A 22,728-nucleotide genomic window follows, 5' to 3' on the forward strand; every position below is an offset into this window, starting at 1 on the left:
TAGCGTGTGGAGAATGTACACCAGTGATCACAACATAAGGTGAGTGTGCACAGAGTCTTGATAGTCTCTTTACAATGTGCATGTAGTGTTCGACTGAGCGGCAGTTCAGCGATGGGGGTAGGAGGATCATACCCTCTCAGTGAGACCTCATAAGAAGTCCCATCCCTCTATTTAGAGTGTACTGGGGGCACTTTTTGGATAATAACCAGCCTTCTCGTATATCCCTCACTGTTCATGAAGCCTGGGTCATAGGTGCATCTGCTGTGGTACAGAGGAGTGAGGCCATCCGCTGTGGTACATAGGAGTGAGGCCATCCCCTGTGGGGTAGAGGAGTGAGGCCATCCCCTGTGGGGTAGAGGAGTGAGGCCATCCGCTGTGGTGTAGAGGAGTGAGTCCATCACCTGTGGTGTGGAGGAGTGAGGCCATCCACTGTGGTACAGAGGAGTGAGGCCATCCACTGTGGTACAGAGGAGTGAGGCCATCCACAGTGGTGTAGAGGAGTGAGACCATCCCCTGTAGTGTAGAGGAGTGAGACTATCCCCTGTAGTGTAGAGGAGTGAGGCCATCCGCTGTGGTGCAGAGGAGTGAGGCCATCCCCTGTGGTGCAGAGGAGTGAGGCCATCCCCTGTGGTGAAGAGGAGTGAGGCCATCCCCTGTGGTGAAGAGGAGTGAGGACATCCCCTGTGGTGTAGAGGAGTGAGGCCATCCCCTGTGGTGTAGAGGAGTGAGGCCATCCGCTGTGGTACAGAGGAGTGAAGCCATCCGCTGTGGTACAGAGGAGTGAGGCCATCCGCAGTGGTACAGAGGAGTGATGCCATCCGCAGTGGTGTAGAGGAGTGATACCATCCGCTGTGGTGTAGAGGAGTGAGCCATTCTGTTGTGGATGCAGAGAAGGGAGGCCATTCCCTGTGGTGCAGCGGAGTGACTCCATCTGTTGTGGTGCACAAGAGTGACTCCATCTGTTATGGTGCAGAAGAGTGAGCCCATCCCGTGTGGTGCACAAGAGTGAGCCCATCCCGTGTGGTGCACAAGGGTGAGCCCATCCCGTGGGGTGTAGAGGAGTGAGGCCATCCCCTGTGGTGTAGAGGAGTGAGGCCATCCCCTGTGGTGCAGAGAAGAAAGGCCATCCCCTGTGGTGCAGAGTAGTGACTCCATCTGTTGTGTTGCAGAAGAGTGGGCCCATCCCATGTCGTGCAGAGGAGTGAGTCCATCCCCTGCAGTGCAGAGGAGTGAGCCTATCCCCTGCAGTGTAGAGGAGTGAGGCCATCCGCAGTGGTGTAGAGGAGTGAGGCCATCCCCTGTGGTGTAGAGGAGTGAGGCAATCCACTGTGGTCTAGATGAGTGAGGCCATGCGGTGCAGAAGAGTGAGGCCATCCCCTGTGGTGCAGTGGAGTGAGGCCATCCCCTGTGGCGCAGTGAAGTGAGGCCATCCCCTGTGGTGTAGAGGAGTGAGACCATCCGCTGTGGTGTAGAGGAGTGAGCCATTGAGCTGTGGATGCAGAGAAGGTAGGCCATCCCCTGTGGTGCAGAGGAGTGACTCCATCTGTTTTGTTGCAGAAGAGTGAGCCCATCCCATGTGGTGCAGAGGAGTGAGGCCATTCCCTGTGGTGTAGAGGAGTGAGGCCATCCCCTGTGGTGCAGAGGAGTGACTCCATCTGTTGTGGTGCAGAAGAGTGAGCCCATCCCATGTGGTGCAGAGGAGTGAGGCCATTCCCTGTGGTGTAGAGGAGTGAGGCCATCCCCTGTGGTGCAGAGGAGTGAGGCCATCTGATGTGGTGCAGAAGAGTGAGCCCATCCCATGTTGTGCAGAGGAGTGAGGCCATCCCCTGTGGTGCAGAGGAGTGAGGCCATCCCCTGTGGTGCAGAGGAGTGAGGCCATCCCCTGTGGGGCAGAGGAGAGAGTCCATCCCCTGTGGGGCAGAGGAGAGAGTCCATCCCCTGTGGGGCAGAGGAGAGAGTCCATCCCCTGTGGTGTAGAGGAGTGAGTCCATCCGCTGTGGTGTAGAGGGGTGAGTTCATCCCCTGTGGTGCTGAGGAGTGAGGCCATCCCCTGTGGTGCAGAGGAGTGAGGCCCTCCCCTGTGGTGCAGAGGAGTGAGGCCCTCCCCTGTGGTGCAGAGGAGTGAGGCCCTCCCCTGTGGTGCAGAGGAGTGAGGCCCTCCCCTGTGGTGCAGAGGAGTGAGGCCATCCCCTGTGGTGCAGAGGAGTGAGGTCATCCGCTGTGGTGCAGAGGAGTGAGGCCATCCCCTGTGGGGTAGAGGAGTGAGGCCATCCCCTGTGGGGTAGAGGAGTGAGGCCATTCCCTGTGGTGCAGAGGAGTGAGGCCATTCCCTGTGGTGCAGAGAAGAAAGGCCATCCCCTGTGGTGCAGAGTAGTGACTCCATCTGTTGTGGTGCAGAAGAGTGGGCCCATCCCATGTCGTGCAGAGGAGTGAGTCCATCCCCTGCAGTGCAGAGGAGTGAGCCTATCCCCTGCAGTGTAGAGGAGTGAGGCCATCCGCAGTGGTGTAGAGGAGTGAGGCCATCCCCTGTGGTGTAGAGGAGTGAGGCAATCCGCTGTGGTCTAGATGAGTGAGGCCATGTGGTGCAGAAGAGTGAGGCCATCCCCTGTGGCGCAGTGGAGTGAGGCCATCCCCTGTGGCGCAGTGGAGTGAGGCCATCCCCTGTGGCGCAGTGGAGTGAGGCCATCCCCTGTGGTGTAGAGGAGTGAGACCATCCCCTGTGGTGTAGAGGAGTGAGGCCATCCGCTGTGGTGTAGAGGAGTGAGCCATTGCGCTGTGGATGCAGAGAAGGTAGGCCATCCCCTGTGGTGCAGAGGAGTGACTCCATCTGTTGTGGTGCAGAAGAGTGAGCCCATCCCATGTGGTGCAGAGGAGTGAGGCCATTCCCTGTGGTGTAGAGGAGTGAGGCCATCCCCTGTGGTGCAGAGGAGTGACTCCATCTGTTGTGGTGCAGAAGAGTGAGCCCATCCCATGTGGTGCAGAGGAGTGAGGCCATTCCCTGTGGTGTAGAGGAGTGAGGCCATCCCCTGTGGTGCAGAGGAGTGAGGCCATCTGATGTGCTGCAGAAGAGTGAGCCCATCCCATGTTGTGCAGAGGAGTGAGGCCATCCCCTGTGGTGTAGAGGAGTGAGGCCATCCCCTGTGGGGCAGAGGAGAGAGTCCATCCCCTGTGGGGCAGAGGAGAGAGTCCATCCCCTCTGGGGCAGAGGAGAGAGTCCATCCCCTGTGGTGTAGAGGAGTGGGTCCATCCGCTGTGGTGTAGAGGGGTGAGTTCATCCCCTGTGGTGCTGAGGAGTGAGGCCATCCCCTGTGGTGCAGAGGAGTGAGGCCATCCCCTGTGGTGCAGAGGAGTGAGGCCATCCCCTGTGGTGCAGAGGAGTGAGGCCCTCCACTGTGGTGCAGAGGAGTGAGTCCATCCCCTGTGGTGCAGAGGAGTGAGTCCATCCGCTGTGGTGTAGAGGAGTGGGTCCATCCGCTGTGGTGTAGAGGGGTGAGTTCATCCCCAGTGGTGCTGAGGAGTGAGCCTATCCCCTGTGGTGCAGAGGAGTGAGGCCATCCCCTGTGGTGCAGAGGAGTGAGGCCCTCCACTGTGGTGCAGAGGAGTGAGGCCATCCCCTGTGGTGCAGAGGAGTGAGGTCATCCGCTGTGGTGCTGAGGAGTGAGGCCATCCCCTGTGGTGCAGAGGAGTGAGCCTATCCCCTGTGGTGCAGAGGAGTGAGGCCCAACACTGTGGTGCAGAGGAGTGAGGCCATCCCCTGTGGTGCAGAGGAGTGAGGTCATCCGCTGTGGTGCAGAGGAGTGAGGTCATCCGCTGTGGGTTAGAGGAGTGAGGCCATTCCCTGTGGTGCAGAGGAGTGAGGCCATTCCCTGTGGGGTAAAGGAGTGAGGCCATCCCCTGTGGGGTAAAGGAGTGAGGCCATCCCCTGTGGTGCAGGGGAGTGAGGCCATCCCCTGTGGTGCAGAGGAGTGAGGCCATCCCCTGTAGTGAGGCCATCCCCTGTGGTGCAGAGGAGTGAGGCAATCTGCTGTGGTGCAGAGGAGTGAGGCAATCTGCTGTGGTGCAGCGGAGTGAGTCCATCCCCTGTGAGGTAGAGGAGTGAGGCCATCCCCTGTGGTAGAGAGGAGTTAGTCCATCGCCTGTGGGGCAGAGGAGTGAGGCCATCCCCTGTGGTGCAGATGAGTGAGGCAATCCCCAGTGGTGCAGAGGAGTGAGTCCATCTCCTGTGGGGTAGAGGAGTGAGTCCATCTCCTGTGGGGTAGAGGAGTGAGTCCATCTCCTGTGGGGTAGAGGAGTGAGTCCATCTCCTGTGGGGTAGAGGAGTGAGGCCATCCCCTGTGGTGTAGAGGAGTGAGGCCATCCCCTGTGGTGCAATGTAGTGAGGCCATCGTCTCTGGTGTAGAGGAGTGAGGCCATCCCCTGTGGTGCAGAGGAGTGAGGCCATCCCCTGTGGTGCAGAGGAGTGAGTCCATCCCCTGTGGGGTAGAGGAGTGAGGCCATCTCCTGTGGGGTAGAGGAGGGAGGCCATCCCCTGTGCTGCAGAGGAGTGAGTTCATCCCCTGTGGGGTAGAGGAGTGAGGCCATCCCCTGTGGTGGAGAGGAGTGAGCCCATCCCCTGTGGGGTAGAGGAGTGAGGCCATCCCCTGTGGTGCAGAGGAGTGAGGCAATCCCCAATGGCGCAGAGGAGTGAATCCATCCCCTGTGGGGTAGAGGAGTGAGGCCATCCCCTGTGGTGTAGAGGTGTGAGGCCATCCCCTGTGGGGTAGAGGAGTGAGGCCATCCCCTGTGGGGCAGAGGAGTGAGTCCATCCCCTGATGTGCAGAGGAGTGAGGCCATCCCCTGTGGTGGAGAGGAGTGAGGCCATCCCCTGTGGTGGAGAGGAGTGAGGCCATCCGCTGTGGTGTAGAGGAGTGAGCCCATCCGCTGTGAGTAGAGGAGTGAGGCCATCCCCTGTGGTGCAGAGGAGTGAGGCCATCCCCTGTGGTGCAGAGGAGTGAGGCCATCCCCTGTGGTGCAATAGAGTGAGGCCTGTAGGAGAGTAGGATCTGCTTCACATGGGTAACCCCACTTTTTGCTGGTGTTTCACTGATTTTCAACCTTAGTCTGGCTTTGGCCCTGCTAATCTGGACCACAGCCTAGCTGCTTCCTCTCTAAAATGGTTTGCATGTACATTAGGTACATATCTAATTGGATTCTGGAGTGCCTTATAAGCCCCTAGTATATGGTATACTATGTACCTAGGGCATAGGTACCTCAGAGGCCTACCAGGGGCTTGAGCATGTATTATGCTACCTCTGGGAAGCACTCCAAAATGGCACCACAGGTCTGCTACTGCAGCCTGGGTAAGGGTATGCTTCCACCCCTTACAGTGGCATAGGCTACCTATATCACTACCATTACACACACACATAAAACCTATAAGTCACTCCTATGGCAGGCTTAGACAATCCTGAAGGCAGAGTGCTTGGTTTTTATGTGAGAGGGTGCCCCTGCATGAGCAGGGCCCCTCTGCAGCGTTCGGAGTATCTCAACTGATGCTGTTTGTGGTGCAGCCTGACCATATACTCTTAAGTGCATTATAACCTTGCGGTTAATGCTAACTTTGGGATGGCTGCACGGAAACATGTTGTGTTTGCTGTCAAACGCTTTGGAATACTACCCCCCCCCCCCCCGTCAGTTCTGGCGGCGGGGGTAGCATTCCACCCTTCTAGAGGGAGAGACATGTTAACACTGGTCTAACCCGGTAGGACTTTCTTGAGCCCTGGCATCACAAAATGGATGCCTCTGCCACAGACACGGGTCTGGCCTCCTGCTGCTGACCGAAACTCCGGCAGGGGAGGTCTGGACATTAGGTTTCCTGTCCCAGGGAGGTGTAACCTCCTCCCCAGACAGGTAGATGTATATTGGGGCTGGGTGGGAGCACTCTGGTGCTTTGAAGTCCTGCACTGGGGGCACACTCGGTGTCCCTGTTTATAGTCCAGTTCAAACAGGTTGCAGGGGCTACCTGCCCCTGCTCTGGTGCGAAACTGGACAAAGGAAATGGGTGTAACCACCCCTCTTTCCAAACCCTCCCATAGCTGGGTCCCTAGAGTATGTCCAACCCCCAAACTTAGTATTGGACTACTGGAGTAGCCCAAGGGCTAACTGGGGTCCCAGTGATTCTACAGGCTCTAGGCCCTTTGTCTAGTTCAGTCGTGGTTCTTCTACCATTTTTTTGGTATATGGTTTGGTACGCCCCTAGGGCCCAAACGTGTATTTGTGCTAATGTTGTTGATAACTAACTTGTAACCAAAGTACTTCGAACTCCAGTCTCATAAAGAGACTAGAGGGGTGTGTTTTATCTTAAATGCATACATTTTGAATATATACCTGGTGTGGTTGTCCTTTCATTTGGTCATTCAAGAGATTATAGACTGGTAAAACAAGCTGCTTTACATTCCTTCAAGACTTAGCCTGAAGGCTGCTCTCCATAGCTACCACTAGGATAGCTTTCAATAAAGGTTGTCTTTAACCATTCACCATAAGGGGTTGTATGGACTGATACAAGGTGCCCACTAGAATTAGTGGACAGCATATATCAGGCAAACTTCTCACACGGCCATCCCCTGTGGTGCAAAGGAGTGAGTCTATCCCCTGTGGGGTAGAGGAGTGAGGCCATCCCCTCTGGTGCAGAGGAGTGAGTCCATCCCCTGTGGTGTAGAGGAGTGAGTCCATCTGCTGTGAGTAGAGGAGCGAGGCCATCCCCTGTGGTGCAGAGGAGTGAGGCCATCCCATGTGGTGCAGAGGAGTGAGTCCATCCCCTGTGGGATAGAGGAGTGAGACCATCCCCTGTGGTGCAGAGGAGTGAGACCATCCCCTGTGGTGCAGAGGAGTGAGTCCATCCCCTGTGGTGCAGAGGAGTGAGTCCATCCCCTGTGGGGTAGAGGAGTGAGGCCATCCCCTGTGGTGCAAAGGAGTGAGTCTATCCCCTGTGGGGTAGAGGAGTGAGGCCATCCCCTGTGGTGCAGAGGAGTGAGTCCATCCCCTGTGGTGCAGAGGAGTGAGTCCATCTCCTGTGGTGCAGAGTAGTGAGTCCATCCCCTGTGGTGTAGAGGAGTGATTCCATTCCCTGTGGTGTAGAGGAGTGAGTCCATCCGCTGTGGTGCAGAGGAGTGAGGCCATCCCCTGTGGTGCAGAGGAGTGAGTCCATCCCCTGTGGTACAGAGGAGTGAGTCCATCCCCTGTGGGGTAGAGGAGTGAGGCCATCCCCTGTGGTGCAAAGGAGTGAGTCTATCCCCTGTGGGGTAGAGGAGTGAAGCCATCCCCTATGGTGCAAAAGAGTGAGTCTATCCCCTGTGGGGTAGAGGAGTGAGGCCATCCCCTGTGGTTCAGAGGAGTGAGTCCATCCCCTGTGGTGTAGGGGAGTGAGTCCATCCGCTGTGAGTAGAGGAGTGAGTCCATTGAGCGTCACATCAAGTGCTTGGTCATTGTCATTGTAATGGATTTAAGGTCTTCCAAGTCAGACGTAGGAAGAATTCCCTGATCATGCGTCCAAACTGAGTGGCTAAGGTAACCAAATGGCCCAAAGCTGGACAGAAAAATGAACTTTGCGTAACTTGAATGTGTTGCATACACTTCACACAAGCGTTGTGCTGCTCCAACGGTGCTAATTTGTCAGATGAATGTGATTGTAAAGTGTCTGCTGTGTGTAGGCCTCCAGTGTCCCTCCTTCTCCATCCCTGGATATCTGCAGGTACTGTGCTCATGCTCTCGAGGGTCTATTGATTCTCTCCCATTCTTCTGTCGTTTGCTGCAGGTTTAAAGAACATTGAAATTTGCTCCTGGAATGTTATTTCTAACATCATCCTGGATCAGGACACGGCCCTTCCCAAGACACACCAGAGAGGAAGCTCTCACTCCTAAACAGAAATGCTTTTTCCTGATTTTTTTTTTTCAAACACGGATCCAAAATGTAAACAGAGAAACCCTTATATTTTCCCATATGAGGGTTTTGAGCTTTCCACACACAGTTTGTCCTGCTGCTTTCTGGAAACAGACACGCTGGGCGATCCAGTGAGCGACTCCTAGCTTCAGAGAGGCCTCTAAAAAACTGATCATCCTCCATCTAATAGAACTACCACTGAGTGCCTTCCGTCAAAAGGAATATTGACTGGATGTCTTCATCTAGGTGAGACATTTCCAGTCCTTAAGAGCTTCCATGGAATGCCTGCTACATAAGCGGACGTCCAGTACACCGGAAATATCCTGCCTTATAGGAACTTGACCGAATATCTACCACAGTTGGGTAGCCACCACGGAATGTCATCTTCCCAAAGGGACTTCGTATCGACTTGATATCTATCTGAGGGCAACTTGACAGAATGTCTGCTACCTGATGGAAGCTCTACTGAATGTCTTTCAACTGAGGGAAGCTCCCCTGAGTGTCTACTATCTTACGGGGCCTCCACTGGATATCTGCTATCTAAAGGAAGCTCCTCTGAGTGTCTGCCATCTAAGGAAAGGTCCTCTGAGCATCTGTTATCTAAGAAAGGCTTCTCTGAGTTGAGTGGCTGCTATCGAAGGGAAGATCCTGTGAATGTCAACTATCTAACAGAACCTCCAATGGATATTTGCTACATAAGGAAAGCTCCTCTGAGTGTCTGCTATCTAAGGGATGCTGCTCTGAGTGCCTGCAATCTAAGGAACATTCCTCTGAGTTCCTGCTATCTAAGGGAAGCTCCTCTGAGTGTCTGCTATCTACTGAACCTCCACTGGATGTCTTGCAACTGAGGAAAGCTCCTCTGAGTGGCTGCTTTGTAAGGGAACCTCCACTGGATGTCTGCTATCTAAGGAAAGCTCCTCTGAGCTGAGTGGCTGCTATCGAAGGGAAGCTCCTCTGAGTCTGCTATCTAAGGAAAGCTCCTCTGAGTGTCTGCTGTCTAATAGAATCGCCAATGTATATTTGCTATCTAAGGGAAGCTGCTCTGAGTGTCTGTTATCTAAGGAATGCTCCCCTGAGTGCCTGCAATCTAAGGGAAGCTGCTCTGAGTGCCTGCTATCTAAGGGCAGCACCTCTGAGTATCTGCTATCTAAGGAAAGGTCCTCTGAGTGTCTGTTATCTAAGGGAACCTCCACTGGATGTATTGCAACTGAGGGAAGCTCCTCAGAGTGTCTGCTATCTAGGGGATCTTCCACTGGATGTCTTTTATCTTTGGGAAGCCCCTCTGAGTGTCTGCAATCTAAGGGAACCTCCACTGGATGTTTGCTATCTAAGGGAAGCTCCTCTGAGTGTCTGCTATCTAAGGGAGGCTGATCTGAGTGCCTGCTGTCTAAGAAAAGCTCCTCTGTGTGTCTGCTATCTAAGGGAACCTCCACTGGATGTCTGCTATGTTCTGAGGGAAAGCCCGTAATATTTGCTACCTCTGGAGCTTCACCAGAATATCTGCTGGCAGCAGGAACCTCCAGCGAATGTCTGTCTAATACAGCTCCTTTCACACTGTATGTCTTTTACTTGAGGGGCCTCCAGTGCACTGGATAGAATGCCTTATACTGTACCCGAGGGAGCATTCAAGACACTCAGTGCCTTACTACTGTTGATAGCTCAGAACACTGAATACCTTCTCTACAAGGCAGTCTGAAGTAGATGTCTCATAGCTACGATCTGACTGTTCTTGCACTAGTGACTTCTGTTGTCATCTTTTCCGGTGATTCTTCACTGAATGTTGTCTATGCAAAGGAACCTCCATCCAATATCTTCTATCCAAGAATTCAGGCATGGAATATCTTGTATTGGAGCAAATCACTGAATGTATTGTGTTTGAGAGACACTTCACTGAATGCCTTCTGTGCAACAGTGCCTCGACTGAACACTTTTGTGCAAATGGGCCTCCATTCCACCCAATATCTTACTCCTCAGGGAACTACCAGTGCACTAAATGCCCTTTTTCCAAGGAGACATCCAGAACACTAAATGGCTTGCCCTTCAGAACGTGAGAGTCTCACCTCAGGGGGTCTGCAGAACACGTGAAGTCTTCTTCCGACGGAAACTCAGCCGTATGATTGTCTTCTACCCGAGGGATTGACCTGAGGGACTTTAACTCACAGGAATGCCTTGCACCAAAGAGACTCTCAGTCGCAGGAATGCCTTATACCTGAGAGACTCTGACTCACAGAAATGAATGAAAGAATGAATGAATGATAGCATTTCTTAGGCACACTGTACCTAGAATTAGGTCTGTTAATGCCGCACCTGACTCACTTGAGTGTCTTACAGCGAAGGTACTCAGACTGAAAGGAATGCCTTGTAGCTGAAAGATTGTCAGTCATAGGAATGCTTTGTATCCAAGGGACTCCGACTCATTTAATACCTTGGCATGAATCCTTTCTACTCCTGGCACTCTCGTTCACATGAGTGTTTTATACCCATGCGCCTCTCAGACTAATGTGACTGTGATTCATCCAAGGACTCCGGAGTCTCACAAATATCTTGTATTTGAGGGGACTCTGGTTTGCATAAATGCCTTATATTTGAGGAACACCTTTTGAGTCAAATAGTAAGTCATATACCTGTGGCGACCTATCTTGTCTCTAACTCTAGTTCTGTCTGGGTGCCATCTGTCAGTTCTCTAACTCTGTCTAATCTTCATCTCTGTCCTGCCCTCGATGTTAAGCTCTGCCTGGTCAGAGCAAAGCAAAGTTCTGCCTCATGTCTCATTCTAGCCCTTAACCTGATTTCAAATTCCAGCCCTTCCCAATCTCTTTCCCAGCTCTCTTTGATCTGTAACTTTGTCTCCCAGTCGCTTAACGAGCTCTTGGTGATCTTTTACTGCAGCTCAAACCAAGTATAAAAGACCGTCTTAGTCTGTTGTCTTTCTCTTCCTCACCCTTCATCTCCGTCTTCATCTCTAACTCACCCCTGCCCTGGTTGCCAGCTCCAGCTACACCCTAAACTCTCATTTCTTCAGTGTTCCGATCTTTAACTCCAGCCCTCAGTCCTGATTTCAAATTCTAGCTCTGCAAGTGTCTAACTCTGTCCTGGTCTATAACTCTAGGTCCGACTTATCTGTGACCAGGAATGTTATCTCGTTCCTATTCTTTGACAGCTTTGGGTTATTGTAAGCTATTTCTGATGTTTAACTACAGCTCTCTCTAGGTTTCTAAAGATAGTTCTGTCCTGCCCGAACACCCCTAGATCTCTCTGTTCTATACTCTAGTTCTGTCTTCTCTGTAGCAGTAGCTCGGTCCTGATTTGTAATGCCAACGATGTCTTATATTTTACTCAATGTCTGCCTAATGTTTAGCTCCAGCTCTGCCTGATCGCTTTCTTCTTGTTTGTCTAATCCTCACCTCCAATTCTTCCTAATTGCAACTTTGTCCTAAACTCGAAGTTCATCTCTATCTCTGCTCTCTTACCTGTCTTTTTCCTGAACATTTCCTCAATTCTTTCCTTATCTCTGCTCTCTTGAATGGGGTCTCTCAGATCTCTTACTGCAACAGCCATCAGCTCCTGCTTGTCATAAGGATTACATTCATCTATCTCTAGTCTTTAATGTCAACTGTTAATGAGGATTTATTCCAGCCATGTCTTATCTTTAACTCCGTCTGATCTCAAACTCCATGGTCTGTAATCTAACTCCAGTTCTGTCTGATCTCAAACTCCTCCATGGCTCTGTCTAATCTGCAGCTCCTCATTTGTCTGATATCCACCCCCAGCTTTGTCTGAGCTCAAACTCCATGGTCTGATATCCAACTCCAGCTCTGTCTGATCTCAAACTTCATGGTCTGATATCCACCTCCGGATCTGTCTGATCTCAAATTCCATGGTCTGATATACAACTCCAGCTCTGTCTGATCTCAAACTTCATTGTCTGATATCCACCTCCGTATCTGTCTGATCTCAAACTCCATGGTCTGATATACAACTCCAGCTCTGTGTGGTGTCAAACTTCATGGTCTGATATCCATCTCCGGATCTGTCTGATCTCAAACTCCTCCATGGTCTGATATATAACTCTGGCTCCATCTGATCTCAAACTCCTCATGGTCTGATATCTAACTCTGGCTCTGTCTGATCTCAAACTCCTCCATGGTCTGATATATAACTCTGGCTCCATCTGATCTCAAACTCCTCCATGGTCTGATATCTAACTCTGGCTCTGTCTGATCTCAAACTCCTCCATGGTCTGATATATAACTCTGGCTCCATCTGATCTCAAACTCCTCCATGGTCTGATGTCTAACTCCGTGTCTGTCTGATCTCAAACTTCTCAATAGTCTCATATTTAACTCCGGCTCTGTCTGATCTCAAACTCCTCCATGGTCTGATATTTAACTCCGGCTCTGTCTGATCTCAAACTCCTCCATGGTCTGATATCTAACTCTGGCTCTGTCCGATCTCAAACTCCTCCATGGTCTGGCATCAACCCCAGCTCTGTCTGATCTCCAACTCCTCCATGGTCTGATATCTAACTCTGGATCTGTCTGATCTCAAACTCCTCCATGGTCTGAAATCTAACTCCGGTTCTGTCTGATCTGAGACTCCTCCTTTGTCTGATATACAACTCCAGCTCTGTCTGATCTCAAACTTAATGGTCTCCGGATCTGTCTAATCTCAAACTCCTCCATGGTCTGATATACATCTCCGGCTTTGTCTGATCTCAAACTCCTCCATGGTCTGATAAATAACTCTGGCTCTGTCTGATCTCAAACTCCTCCATGGGCTGATATCTAACTCCGGCTCTGTCTGATCTCAAACTCCTCCATGGGCTGATATATAACTCTGGCTCTGTCTGATCTCAAACTCCTCCATGGGCTGATATCTAACTCTGGCTCCATCTGATCTCAAACTCCTCCATGGTCTGATATCTAAATCCGGCTCTGTCTGATCTCAAACTTCTCCATAGTCTGATATTTAACTCCGGCTCTGTCTGATCTCAAATTCCTCCATGGTCTGATATTTAACTCCGGCTCTGTCTGATCTCAAACTCCTCCATGGTCTGATATTTAACTCCGGCTCGGTCTGATCTCAAACTCCTCCATGGTCTGATATCTAACTCTGGCTCTGTCCGATCTCAAACTCCTCCATGGTCTGGCATCCACCCCAGCTCTGTCTGATCTCCAACTCCTCCATGGTCTGATATCTAACTCTGGATCTGTCTGATCTCAAACTCCTCCATGGTCTGATATCTAACTCTGGATCTGTCTGATCTCAAACTCCTCCATGGTCTGAAATTTAACTCCGGTTCTGTCTGATCTGAGACTCCTCCTTTGTCTGATATACAACTCCAGCTCTGTCTGATCTCAAACTTAATGGTCTGATATCCACCTCCGGATCTGTCTAATCTCAAACTCCTCCATGGTCTGATATATATCTCCGGCTCTGTCTGATCTCAAACTCCTCCATGGTCTGATATATAACTCTCGCTCTGTCTGATCTCAAACTCCTCCATGGGCTGATATCCAACTCCGGCTCTGTCTGATCTCAAACTCCTCCATGGTCATATATATAACTCTGGCTCCATCTGATCTCAAACTCCTCCATGGGCTGATATCTAACTCCGGCTCTGTCTGATCTCAAACTCCTCCATGGTCTGATATCTAACTCCGGTTCTGTCTGATTTGAGACTCCTCCGTGGGCTGATATCCAACTCCGGCGCTCTCTGATCTCAAACTCCTCCATGGTCTGATATCAAGCTCTCGCTCTGTCTGATCTCAAATTCCTCCATGCTGTCATTTGAAAATGCTCTGGCTCTGTCTGATCTCAAACTCCTCCTTTGTCTGATATCTAATTCAGGCTCTGTCTGATCTCAAACTCCTCCATGGTCTTATATCTAGCTCCGTCTCAGTTTGATCTCAAAGTTCACCATGTTCTGATATCTAACACCGGCTCTGTCTGATCTCAAATTCCCCTTTTGTCTGATATCAAACTCAAGCTCTATCTGATCTCAAACTCCTCCATGGTCTGATATCTAACTCCGGCTCTGTCTGATCCAGCACCTGCCGTTTAAAGAGATGGCCTCCAGCTCTGTGTGATCGCTAACTGACTGGTCTTTGTCTGATCCCTAACTCCAGTGCTGTCTGATCTCCAACACTTGTCTTAACGCGTTACTAATTCCAGCTCTCTCTGATGTCATCTACTTACAATGATTACTTCCAGCTCTCTCTGATGTCATCTCCTTATGATGATTACTTCCAGCTCTCTCTGATGTCATCTCCTTATGATGACTACTTCCAGCTCTCTCTGATATCATCTCCTTACAATGATTACTTCCAGCTTTCTCTGATGTCAGCTCCTTATGATGACTACTTCCAGCTCTCTCTGATATCATCTCCTTACAATGATTACTTCCAGCTTTCTCTGATGCCAGCTCCTTATGATGACTACTTCCAGCTCTCTCTGATGCCATCTCCTTACGATGATTACTTCCAGCTCTCTCTGATGCCATCTCCTTATGATGGTTACTTCCAGCTCTCTCTGATGCCATCTCCTTATGATGGTTACTTCCAGCTCTCTCTGATGTCATCTTACGATGATTACTTCCAGCTCTCTCTGGTGTCATCTCCTTATGATGATTACTTCCAGCTCTCTCTGATGTCATCTCCTTATGATGATTACTTCCAGCTCTCTCTGATATCGCCTCCTTATGATGATTACTTCCAGCTCTCTGATGTCATCTCCTTACGATGGTTACTTTCAGCTCTCTCTGATGGCTGATATCACCTCCTTATGATGATTACTTCCAGCTCTCTCTGATGTCACCTCCTTATGGTGATTACTTCCAGCTCTCTCTGATGTCATCTCCTTATGATGATTACTTCCAGCTGTCTCTGATGTCATCTTACGATGATTACTTCCAGCTCTCTCTGATGTCATCTCCTTATGATGATTACTTCCAGCTCTCTCTGATGTCATCTCCTTATGATGATTACTTCCAGCTCTCTCTGATGTCATCTCCTTATGATGACTACTTCCAGCTCTCTCTGATGTCATCTCCTTATGATGATTACTTCCAGCTCTCTCTGATGTCATCTCCTTATGATGGTTACTTCCAGCTCTCTCTGATGTCATCTTACGATGATTACTTCCAGCTCTCTCTGATATCATCTCCTTATGATGATTACTTCCAGCTCTCTCTGATGTCATCTTATGATGATTACTTCCAGCTCTCTCTGATGTCATCTCCTTATGATGATTACTTCCAGCTCTCTCTGATGTCACCTCCTTATGATGATTACTTCCAGCTCTCTCTGATGTCATCTCCTTATGATGATTACTTCCAGCTCTCTCTGATGTCATCTTACGATGATTACTTCCAGCTCTCTCTGATGTCATCTCCTTATGATGATTACTTCCAGCTCTCTCTGATGCCATCTTATGATGATTACTTCCAGCTCTCTCTGATGTCATCTCCTTATGATGATTACTTCCAGCTCTCTCTGATGTCATCTCCTTATGATGGTTACTTCCAGCTCTCTCTGATGTCATCTTACGATGATTACTTCCAGCTCTCTCTGATGTCATCTCCTTATGATGATTACTTCCAGCTCTCTCTGATGTCACCTCCTTATGATGATTGCTTCCATTTCTCTCTGATGTCATCTCCTTATGATGATTACTTCCAGCTCTCTCTGATGTCATCTCCTTATGATGGTTACTTCCAGCTCTCTCTGATGCCACCTCCTTATGATGGTTACTTCCAGCTCTCTCTGATGTCACCTCCTTATGATGATTACTTCCAGCTCTCTCTGATGTCATCTCCTTATGATGATTACTTCCAGCTCTCTCTGATGCCATCTCCTTATGATGGTTACTTCCAGCTCTCTCTGATGTCTGATGCCACCTCCTTATGATGGTTACTTCCAGCTCTCTCTGATTTCATCTCCTTATGATGATTACTTCCAGCTCTCTCTGATGTCATCTCCTTATGATGGTTACTTACAGCTCTCTCTGATGTCATCTCCTTATGATGGTTACTTCCAGCTCTCTCTGATGTCATCTCTGATGTCATCTCCTTATGATGATTACTTCCAGCTCTCTCTGATGTGATCTCCTTACGATGATTACTTCCAGCTCTCTCTGATGCCACCTCCTTATGATGATTACTTCCAGCTCTCTCTGATGTCCTCTCCTTATGATGATTACTTCCAGCTCTCTCTGATGTCATCTCCGTATGATGATTACTTCCAGCTCTCTCTGATGTCATCTCCGTATGATGATTACTTCCAGCTCTCTCTGATGTCATCTCCGTATGATGATTACTTCCAGCTCTCTCTGATGTCATCTCCTTATGATGATTACTTCCAGCTCTCTCTGATGTCATCTCCTTATGATGGTTACTTCCAGCTCTCTCTGATGCCACCTCCTTATGATGGTTACTTCCAGCTCTCTCTGATGTCACCTCCTTATGATGATTACTTCCAGCTCTCTCTGATGTCATCTCCTTATAATGATTACTTCCAGCTCTCTCTGATGCCATCTCCTTATGATGGTTACTTCCAGCTCTCTCTGATGTCTGATGCCACCTCCTTATGATGGTTACTTCCAGCTCTCTCTGATTTCATCTCCTTATGATGATTACTTCCAGCTCTCTCTGATGTCATCTCCTTATGATGGTTACTTCCAGCTCTCTCTGATGTCATCTCCTTATGATGGTTACTTCCAGCTCTCTCTGATGTCATCTCTGTCATCTCCTTATGATGATTACTTCCAGCTCTCTCTGATGTGATCTCCTTACGATGATTACTTCCAGCTCTCTCTGATGCCACCTCCTTATGATGATTACTTCCAGCTCTCTCTGATGTCATCTCCTTATGATGATTACTTCCAGCTCTCTCTGATGTCATCTCCTTATGATGATTACTTCCAGCTCTCTCTAATGTCATCTCCTTATGATGATTACTTCCAGCTCTCTCTGATGTCATCTCCTTATGATGATTACTTCCAGCTCTCTCTGATGCCACCTCCTTATGATGATTACTTCCAGCTCTCTCTGATGTCATCTCCTTATGATGATTACTTCCAGCTCTCTCTCATGCCACCTCCTTATGATGATTACTTCCAGCTCTCTCTGATGTCATCTCCGTATGATGATTACTTCCAGCTCTCTCTGATGTCATCTCCGTATGATGATTACTTCCAGCTCTCTCTGATGTCATCTCCTTATGATGATTACTTCCAGCTCTCTCTGATGTCATCTCCTTATGATGATTACTTCCAGCTCTCTCTGATGCCACCTCCTTATGATGATTACTTCCAGCTCTCTCTGATGTCATCTCCTTATGATGATTACTTCCAGCTCTCTCTGATGTCATCTCCTTATGATGATTACTTCCAGCTCTCTCTGATGCCATCTCCTTATGATGGTTACTTCCAGCTCTCTCTGATGTCTGATGCCACCTCCTTATGATGGTTACTTCCAGCTCTCTCGGATTTCATCTCCTTATGATGATTACTTCCAGCTCTCTCTGATGTGATCTCCTTACGATGATTACTTCCAGCTCTCTCTGATGTCATCTCCTTACGATGATTACTTCCAGCTCTCTCTGATGCCACCTCCTTATGATGATTACTTCCAGCTCTCTCTGATGTCATCTCCTTATGATGATTACTTCCAGCTCTCTCTGATGTCATCTCCTTATGATGGTTACTTCCAGCTCTCTCTGATGTCATCTCCGTATGATGATTACTTCCAGCTCTCTCTGATGTCATCTCCTTATGATGGTTACTTCCAGCTCTCTCTGATGTCATCTCCTTATGATGATTACTTCCAGCTCTCTCTGATGTCATCTCCTTATGATGACTACTTCCAGCTCTCTCTGATGTCATCTCCTTATAATGATTACTTCCAGCTCTCTCTGATGTCTGATGTCATCTCCTTATGATGACTACTTCCACCTCTCGCTGATGTCATCTCCTTATGGTGATTACTTCCAGCTCTCTCTGATGTCATCTTATGATGACTACTTCCAGCTCTCTCTGATGTCATCTCCTTATGATGATTACCTCCAGCTCTCTCTGATGTCATCTCCTTATGATGATTACTTCCAGCTCTCTCTGATGTCATCTCCTTATGATGACTACTTCCAGCTCTCTCTGATGTCACCTCCTTATGATGATTACTTCCAGCTCTCTCTGATGTCATCTCCTTATGATGATTACTTCCAGCTCTCTCTGATGTCAACTTATGATGATTACTTCCAGCTCTCTCTGATTTCATCTCCTTATGATGGTTACTTCCAGCTCTCTGATATCATCACCTTATGATGGTTACTTCCAGCTCTCTCTGATGTCATCTCCTTACGATGATTACTTCCAGCTCTCTCTGATGTCATCTCCTTATGATGACTACTTCCAGCTCTCTCTGATGTCACCTCCTTATGATGATTACTTCCAGCTCTCTTTGATGTCATCTCCTTATGATGATTACTTCCAGCTCTCTCTGATGTCATCTTATGATGATTACTTCCAGCTCTCTCTGATGTCATCTGCTTATGATGGTTACTTCCAGCTCTCTGATGTCATCACCTTATGATGGTTACTTCCAGCTATCTCTGATGTCATCTCCTTATGATGATTACTTCCAGCTCTCTCTGATGTCATCTCCTTGTGATGATTACTTCCAGCTCTCTCTGATGCCACCTCCTTATGATGATTACTTCCAGCTCTCTCTGATGTCATCTCCTTATGATGATTACTTCCAGCTCTCTCTGATGTCATCTCCTTATGATGATTACTTCCAGCTCTCTCTGATGCCATCTCCTTATGATGGTTACTTCCAGCTCTCTCTGATGTCTGATGCCACCTCCTTATGATGGTTACTTCCAGCTCTCTCTGATTTCATCTCCTTATGATGATTACTTCCAGCTCTCTCTGATGTCATCTCCTTATGATGGTTACTTCCAGCTCTCTCTGATGTCATCTCTGATGTCATCTCCTTATGATGATTACTTCCAGCTCTCTCTGATGTGATCTCCTTACGATGATTACTTCCAGCTCTCTCTGATGTCATCTCCTTATGATGATTACTTCCAGCTCTCTCTGATGCCACCTCCTTATGATGATTACTTCCAGCTCTCTGATGTCATCTCCGTATGATGATTACTTCCAGCTCTCTCTGATGTCATCTCCTTATGATGATTACTTCCAGCTCTCTCTGATGTCATCTCCTTATGATGGTTACTTCCAGCTCTCTCTGATGTCATCTCCGTATGATGATTACTTCCAGCTCTCTCTGATGTCATCTCCTTATGATGGTTACTTCCAGCTCTCTCTGATGTCATCTCCTTATGATGATTACTTCCAGCTCTCTCTGATGTCATCTCCTTATGATGACTACTTCCAGCTCTCTCTGATGTCATCTCCTTATAATGATTACTTCCAGCTCTCTCTGATGTCTGATGTCATCTCCTTTTGATGACTACTTCCAGCTCTCGCTGATGTCATCTCCTTATGGTGATTACTTCCAGCTCTCTCTGATGTCATCTTATGATGACTACTTCCAGCTCTCTCTGATGTCATCTCCTTATGATGATTACCTCCAGCTCTCTCTGATGTCATCTCCTTATGATGATTACTTCCAGCTCTCTCTGATGTCATCTCCTTATGATGACTACTTCCAGCTCTCTCTGATGTCACCTCCTTATGATGATTACTTCCAGCTCTCTCTGATGTCATCTCCTTATGATGACTACTTCCAGCTCTCTCTGATGTCATCTCCTTATGATGATTACTTCCAGCTCTCTCTGATGTCATCTTATGATGATTACTTCCAGCTCTCTCTGATTTCATCTCCTTATGATGGTTACTTCCAGCTCTCTGATATCATCACCTTATGATGGTTACTTCCAGCTCTCTCTGATGTCATCTCCTTACGATGATTACTTCCAGCTCTCTCTGATGTCATCTCCTTATGATGACTACTTCCAGCTCTCTCTGATGTCACCTCATTATGATGATTACTTCCAGCTCTCTCTGATGTCATCTCCTTATGATGATTACTTCCAGCTCTCTCTGATGTCATCTTATGATGATTACTTCCAGCTCTCTCTGATGTCATCTGCTTATGATGGTTACTTCCAGCTCTCTGATGTCATCACCTTATGATGGTTACTTCCAGCTCTCTCTGATGTCATCTCCTTACGATGATTACTTCCAGCTCTCTCTGATGTCATCTTATGATGGTTACTTCCAGCTCTTCCTGATCACTCTCCACTTGTCACATCTCTTTCATTTGATCTGATTTCATCCTTCGCCCTGTCTGAGCTATAACTCCTGCTCTGTATAACGATAACATCTGCCAGTTTCCCTCTCCTACAATGGGAGACCAGCTCCACCTCCTCCCCGGTCCTCGCTTCCTGCTCTAAGCAGACAGTCAGCGCGCGAGCCTTGTCTTGTGGGTCATGGCCCCAATCATCTCCTCTGCACCTTATCCGCTCGCTAGCTCACCACTGCTCTCCACTGGTGCTGTGAGGGCAGGTGTGCACCTCTGGCTGCCATGGTAATGCAAGGGCGCAGATCAGGGTACCATGGCCATCATGTTCATAGAGTGACTGGCACTTTAGATGAAATGCGCGGGCGGAGACCAGTTGTAAACCGTACTCTGAGCTCTGAAGATAACTAGTCCAGATTGCTACAGATTTTTTGTTTTTCTTTAGTTCACTTGAAGTTAGGGTGCTCTTGGGGAAGTTTGTTTCTAATGAAATGTTTTGAAAATTCAGGGTTCTTGATTGTTTTGCACTAGCAGATTTTTTCCATTTATAGTTTTCCTGACTTACTTGAGATTATATTTTCGGAGATGATCAATTCTGAATGCAACATCTACAGAGCGGTTGGGTTGTGTTCAAAGATATTCATAGCTCTCGTAGTGTGCGGCTTGATGTGAAACTGGTGCTTGAGATACAGTGCCTCAGATACTGTATATGCTGCATTTGAGCTATGTTGAAAAGTGCGACAGCAGTGATGTGCATGTCCTTGTGAAGCTGGGACCTGTATGCACCAATAACTTGTTTCAGGGCCTGGTGGGTCACACCCTTGCAACGTGTGCCCTGGTGTGTAAACTGGTGCAACGATACTGTGCTCATCCTGACCTGGACTCTGCATTGGCACTGTGTTGAAAAGTGCGACAGCAGTGATGTGCATGTCCTTGTGAAGCTGGGATCTGTATGCACCAATAACTTGTTTCAGGGCCCGGTGGGTCACACACCTTTGCAACGTGTGCCCTGGTGTGTTCACTGGTGCCTACGATACTGTGCTCATCCTGACCTGGACTCTGCATTGACACTGTGTTGAAATATGCTAGAGCTGGTCCAGTGATGTGCATGTCGTTGTGAAGCTGGGACCTGTATGCACCAATAACTTGTTTCAGGGCCCGGTGGGTCACACAGCCTGGGAACATGTCACCTGATGTATGAACTGAAATGTGCCGATGCTGTGCCAGCACTGTATTGAAAGCATAAAAGCTGTTTTAGTGACACGCGTCCTTGCGAAACCGGGCCCTCCGTGGACCACTGTCATCATGAAGTAGCTTTGGTCAGATGGGGGTCACACACCCTGAAACGTGTGCCCTGGTGTGTAAGCTGCAGCCTTCGATACTGTGCTGATGCTGGCCTGGATACTGTACCGGCACTGTGTTGATAGGCATAAGATAGGATTCAATGATGCAAATGGTCCTGTGAAGCTGTGCCCTGCGTGGACCAAAATTTGCATATAGCAGGTTGTTTTAAATCTTGGGGTCCCACAGTCCTGGGGGAAAGTGAGGTTAGGCACAGCTGGTCTGTGAAATACACATCCCTGGACAATGTTTACATGTACAATGTACTGTTAGCGTAAGGGGAACATTTTGTTTTCTTGATGAGGGATTGTTCGTTTGTACTTTGATGTTCTTATTTATGTAGGTGTAGTCTAAGTGTGTATTTATAATTCCAAGGGTTCGTTAATCCTACTGCCGGGCTTAAGAGAGAGGTGTTGTCCCAAGGCTGCTGGGTCTTACTGACCACAAGAAGGAAGGAACCCTCACCTCCTCACTGTGCCGGCTGGGGCAAGAAAGTCTATTTATCTATTATATTTTTGTATGTTAATGTTTCCTGGAGCATAAATGCTTCTGAGAGTAAGAGCAGCCTAGCTTATTGTAAAATGTGTCTGCCACACTCTCACTTCTGTAAGGCTTGCCAAGCTGCGGACATAGTAGCCCTCTGTCAGGGTCAGCGTGTCATGTGACTGGCTTCCCCCAGTCAAACTTGCCCTTCAGAGGGACAGGCTTTGCTGGAATTGTCGAGGCTTTTGAATCACATGGCAGCCTCCTTGTAGTCACATTTCAAAAGGGCAGCTCCACCAGGCTTCTGGGAAATGTCTCATCCTGCTGGTACTCCTGGGCAGACCGGCTGGGCACCCGAGCTTGCTAAGGACGCCCACATGGCACTGGTGCCTGTCCTGTCATGTGGTCTGAGCTCTGGTGCAGATTCTCCTTGGCCAAAGTTGTGCAGCTCTTTGAATGTTTACTGTGCTTGTTTGTGAGGCTCGGGCTCTAGCAGTGTTGACGCAACAAATCACCAAATGAAGTATGATTGTATTTAAAATATGAATAAATATTTTTAAAGGCTTTTGTTGTGTCATCAATGTGCAAAAATGAGGTGGTTAGGGATGGTCGAAGGAGGAGAGTTGGTGGGGAATATTTAGGATCAAGGGGGGATGTGCACCACTTCAATCATGTCCAGGGGTGGTCCGGTCCCTGTGCCTGAGTGATGGATGGAGACTGC

At 48.8% G+C, this 22,728-nt stretch overlaps 1 protein-coding gene across 1 annotated transcript in view; it reads left to right on the plus strand.

The window, feature by feature from the left end:
• SLC37A1 (solute carrier family 37 member 1) overlaps nucleotides 1-11,288 on the plus strand; it is a 271,365-nt gene extending 260,077 nt beyond the window's left edge. Inside the window, exon 20 of the mRNA XM_085620751.1 lies at nucleotides 7,793-11,288. Within this exon, the coding sequence (XP_085476877.1) occupies nucleotides 7,793-7,808 (16 nt within the window). The 3' untranslated portion in view covers nucleotides 7,809-11,288. The remainder of the gene's footprint in view (nucleotides 1-7,792) is intronic.
• The last annotated feature ends 11,440 nt before the right edge of the window (nucleotides 11,289-22,728 follow it).

The sequence above is a fragment of the Triturus cristatus genome, chromosome 8, assembly GCF_964204655.1.
Source record: "Triturus cristatus chromosome 8, aTriCri1.1, whole genome shotgun sequence".
Lineage (NCBI taxonomy): Eukaryota > Metazoa > Chordata > Amphibia > Caudata > Salamandridae > Triturus > Triturus cristatus.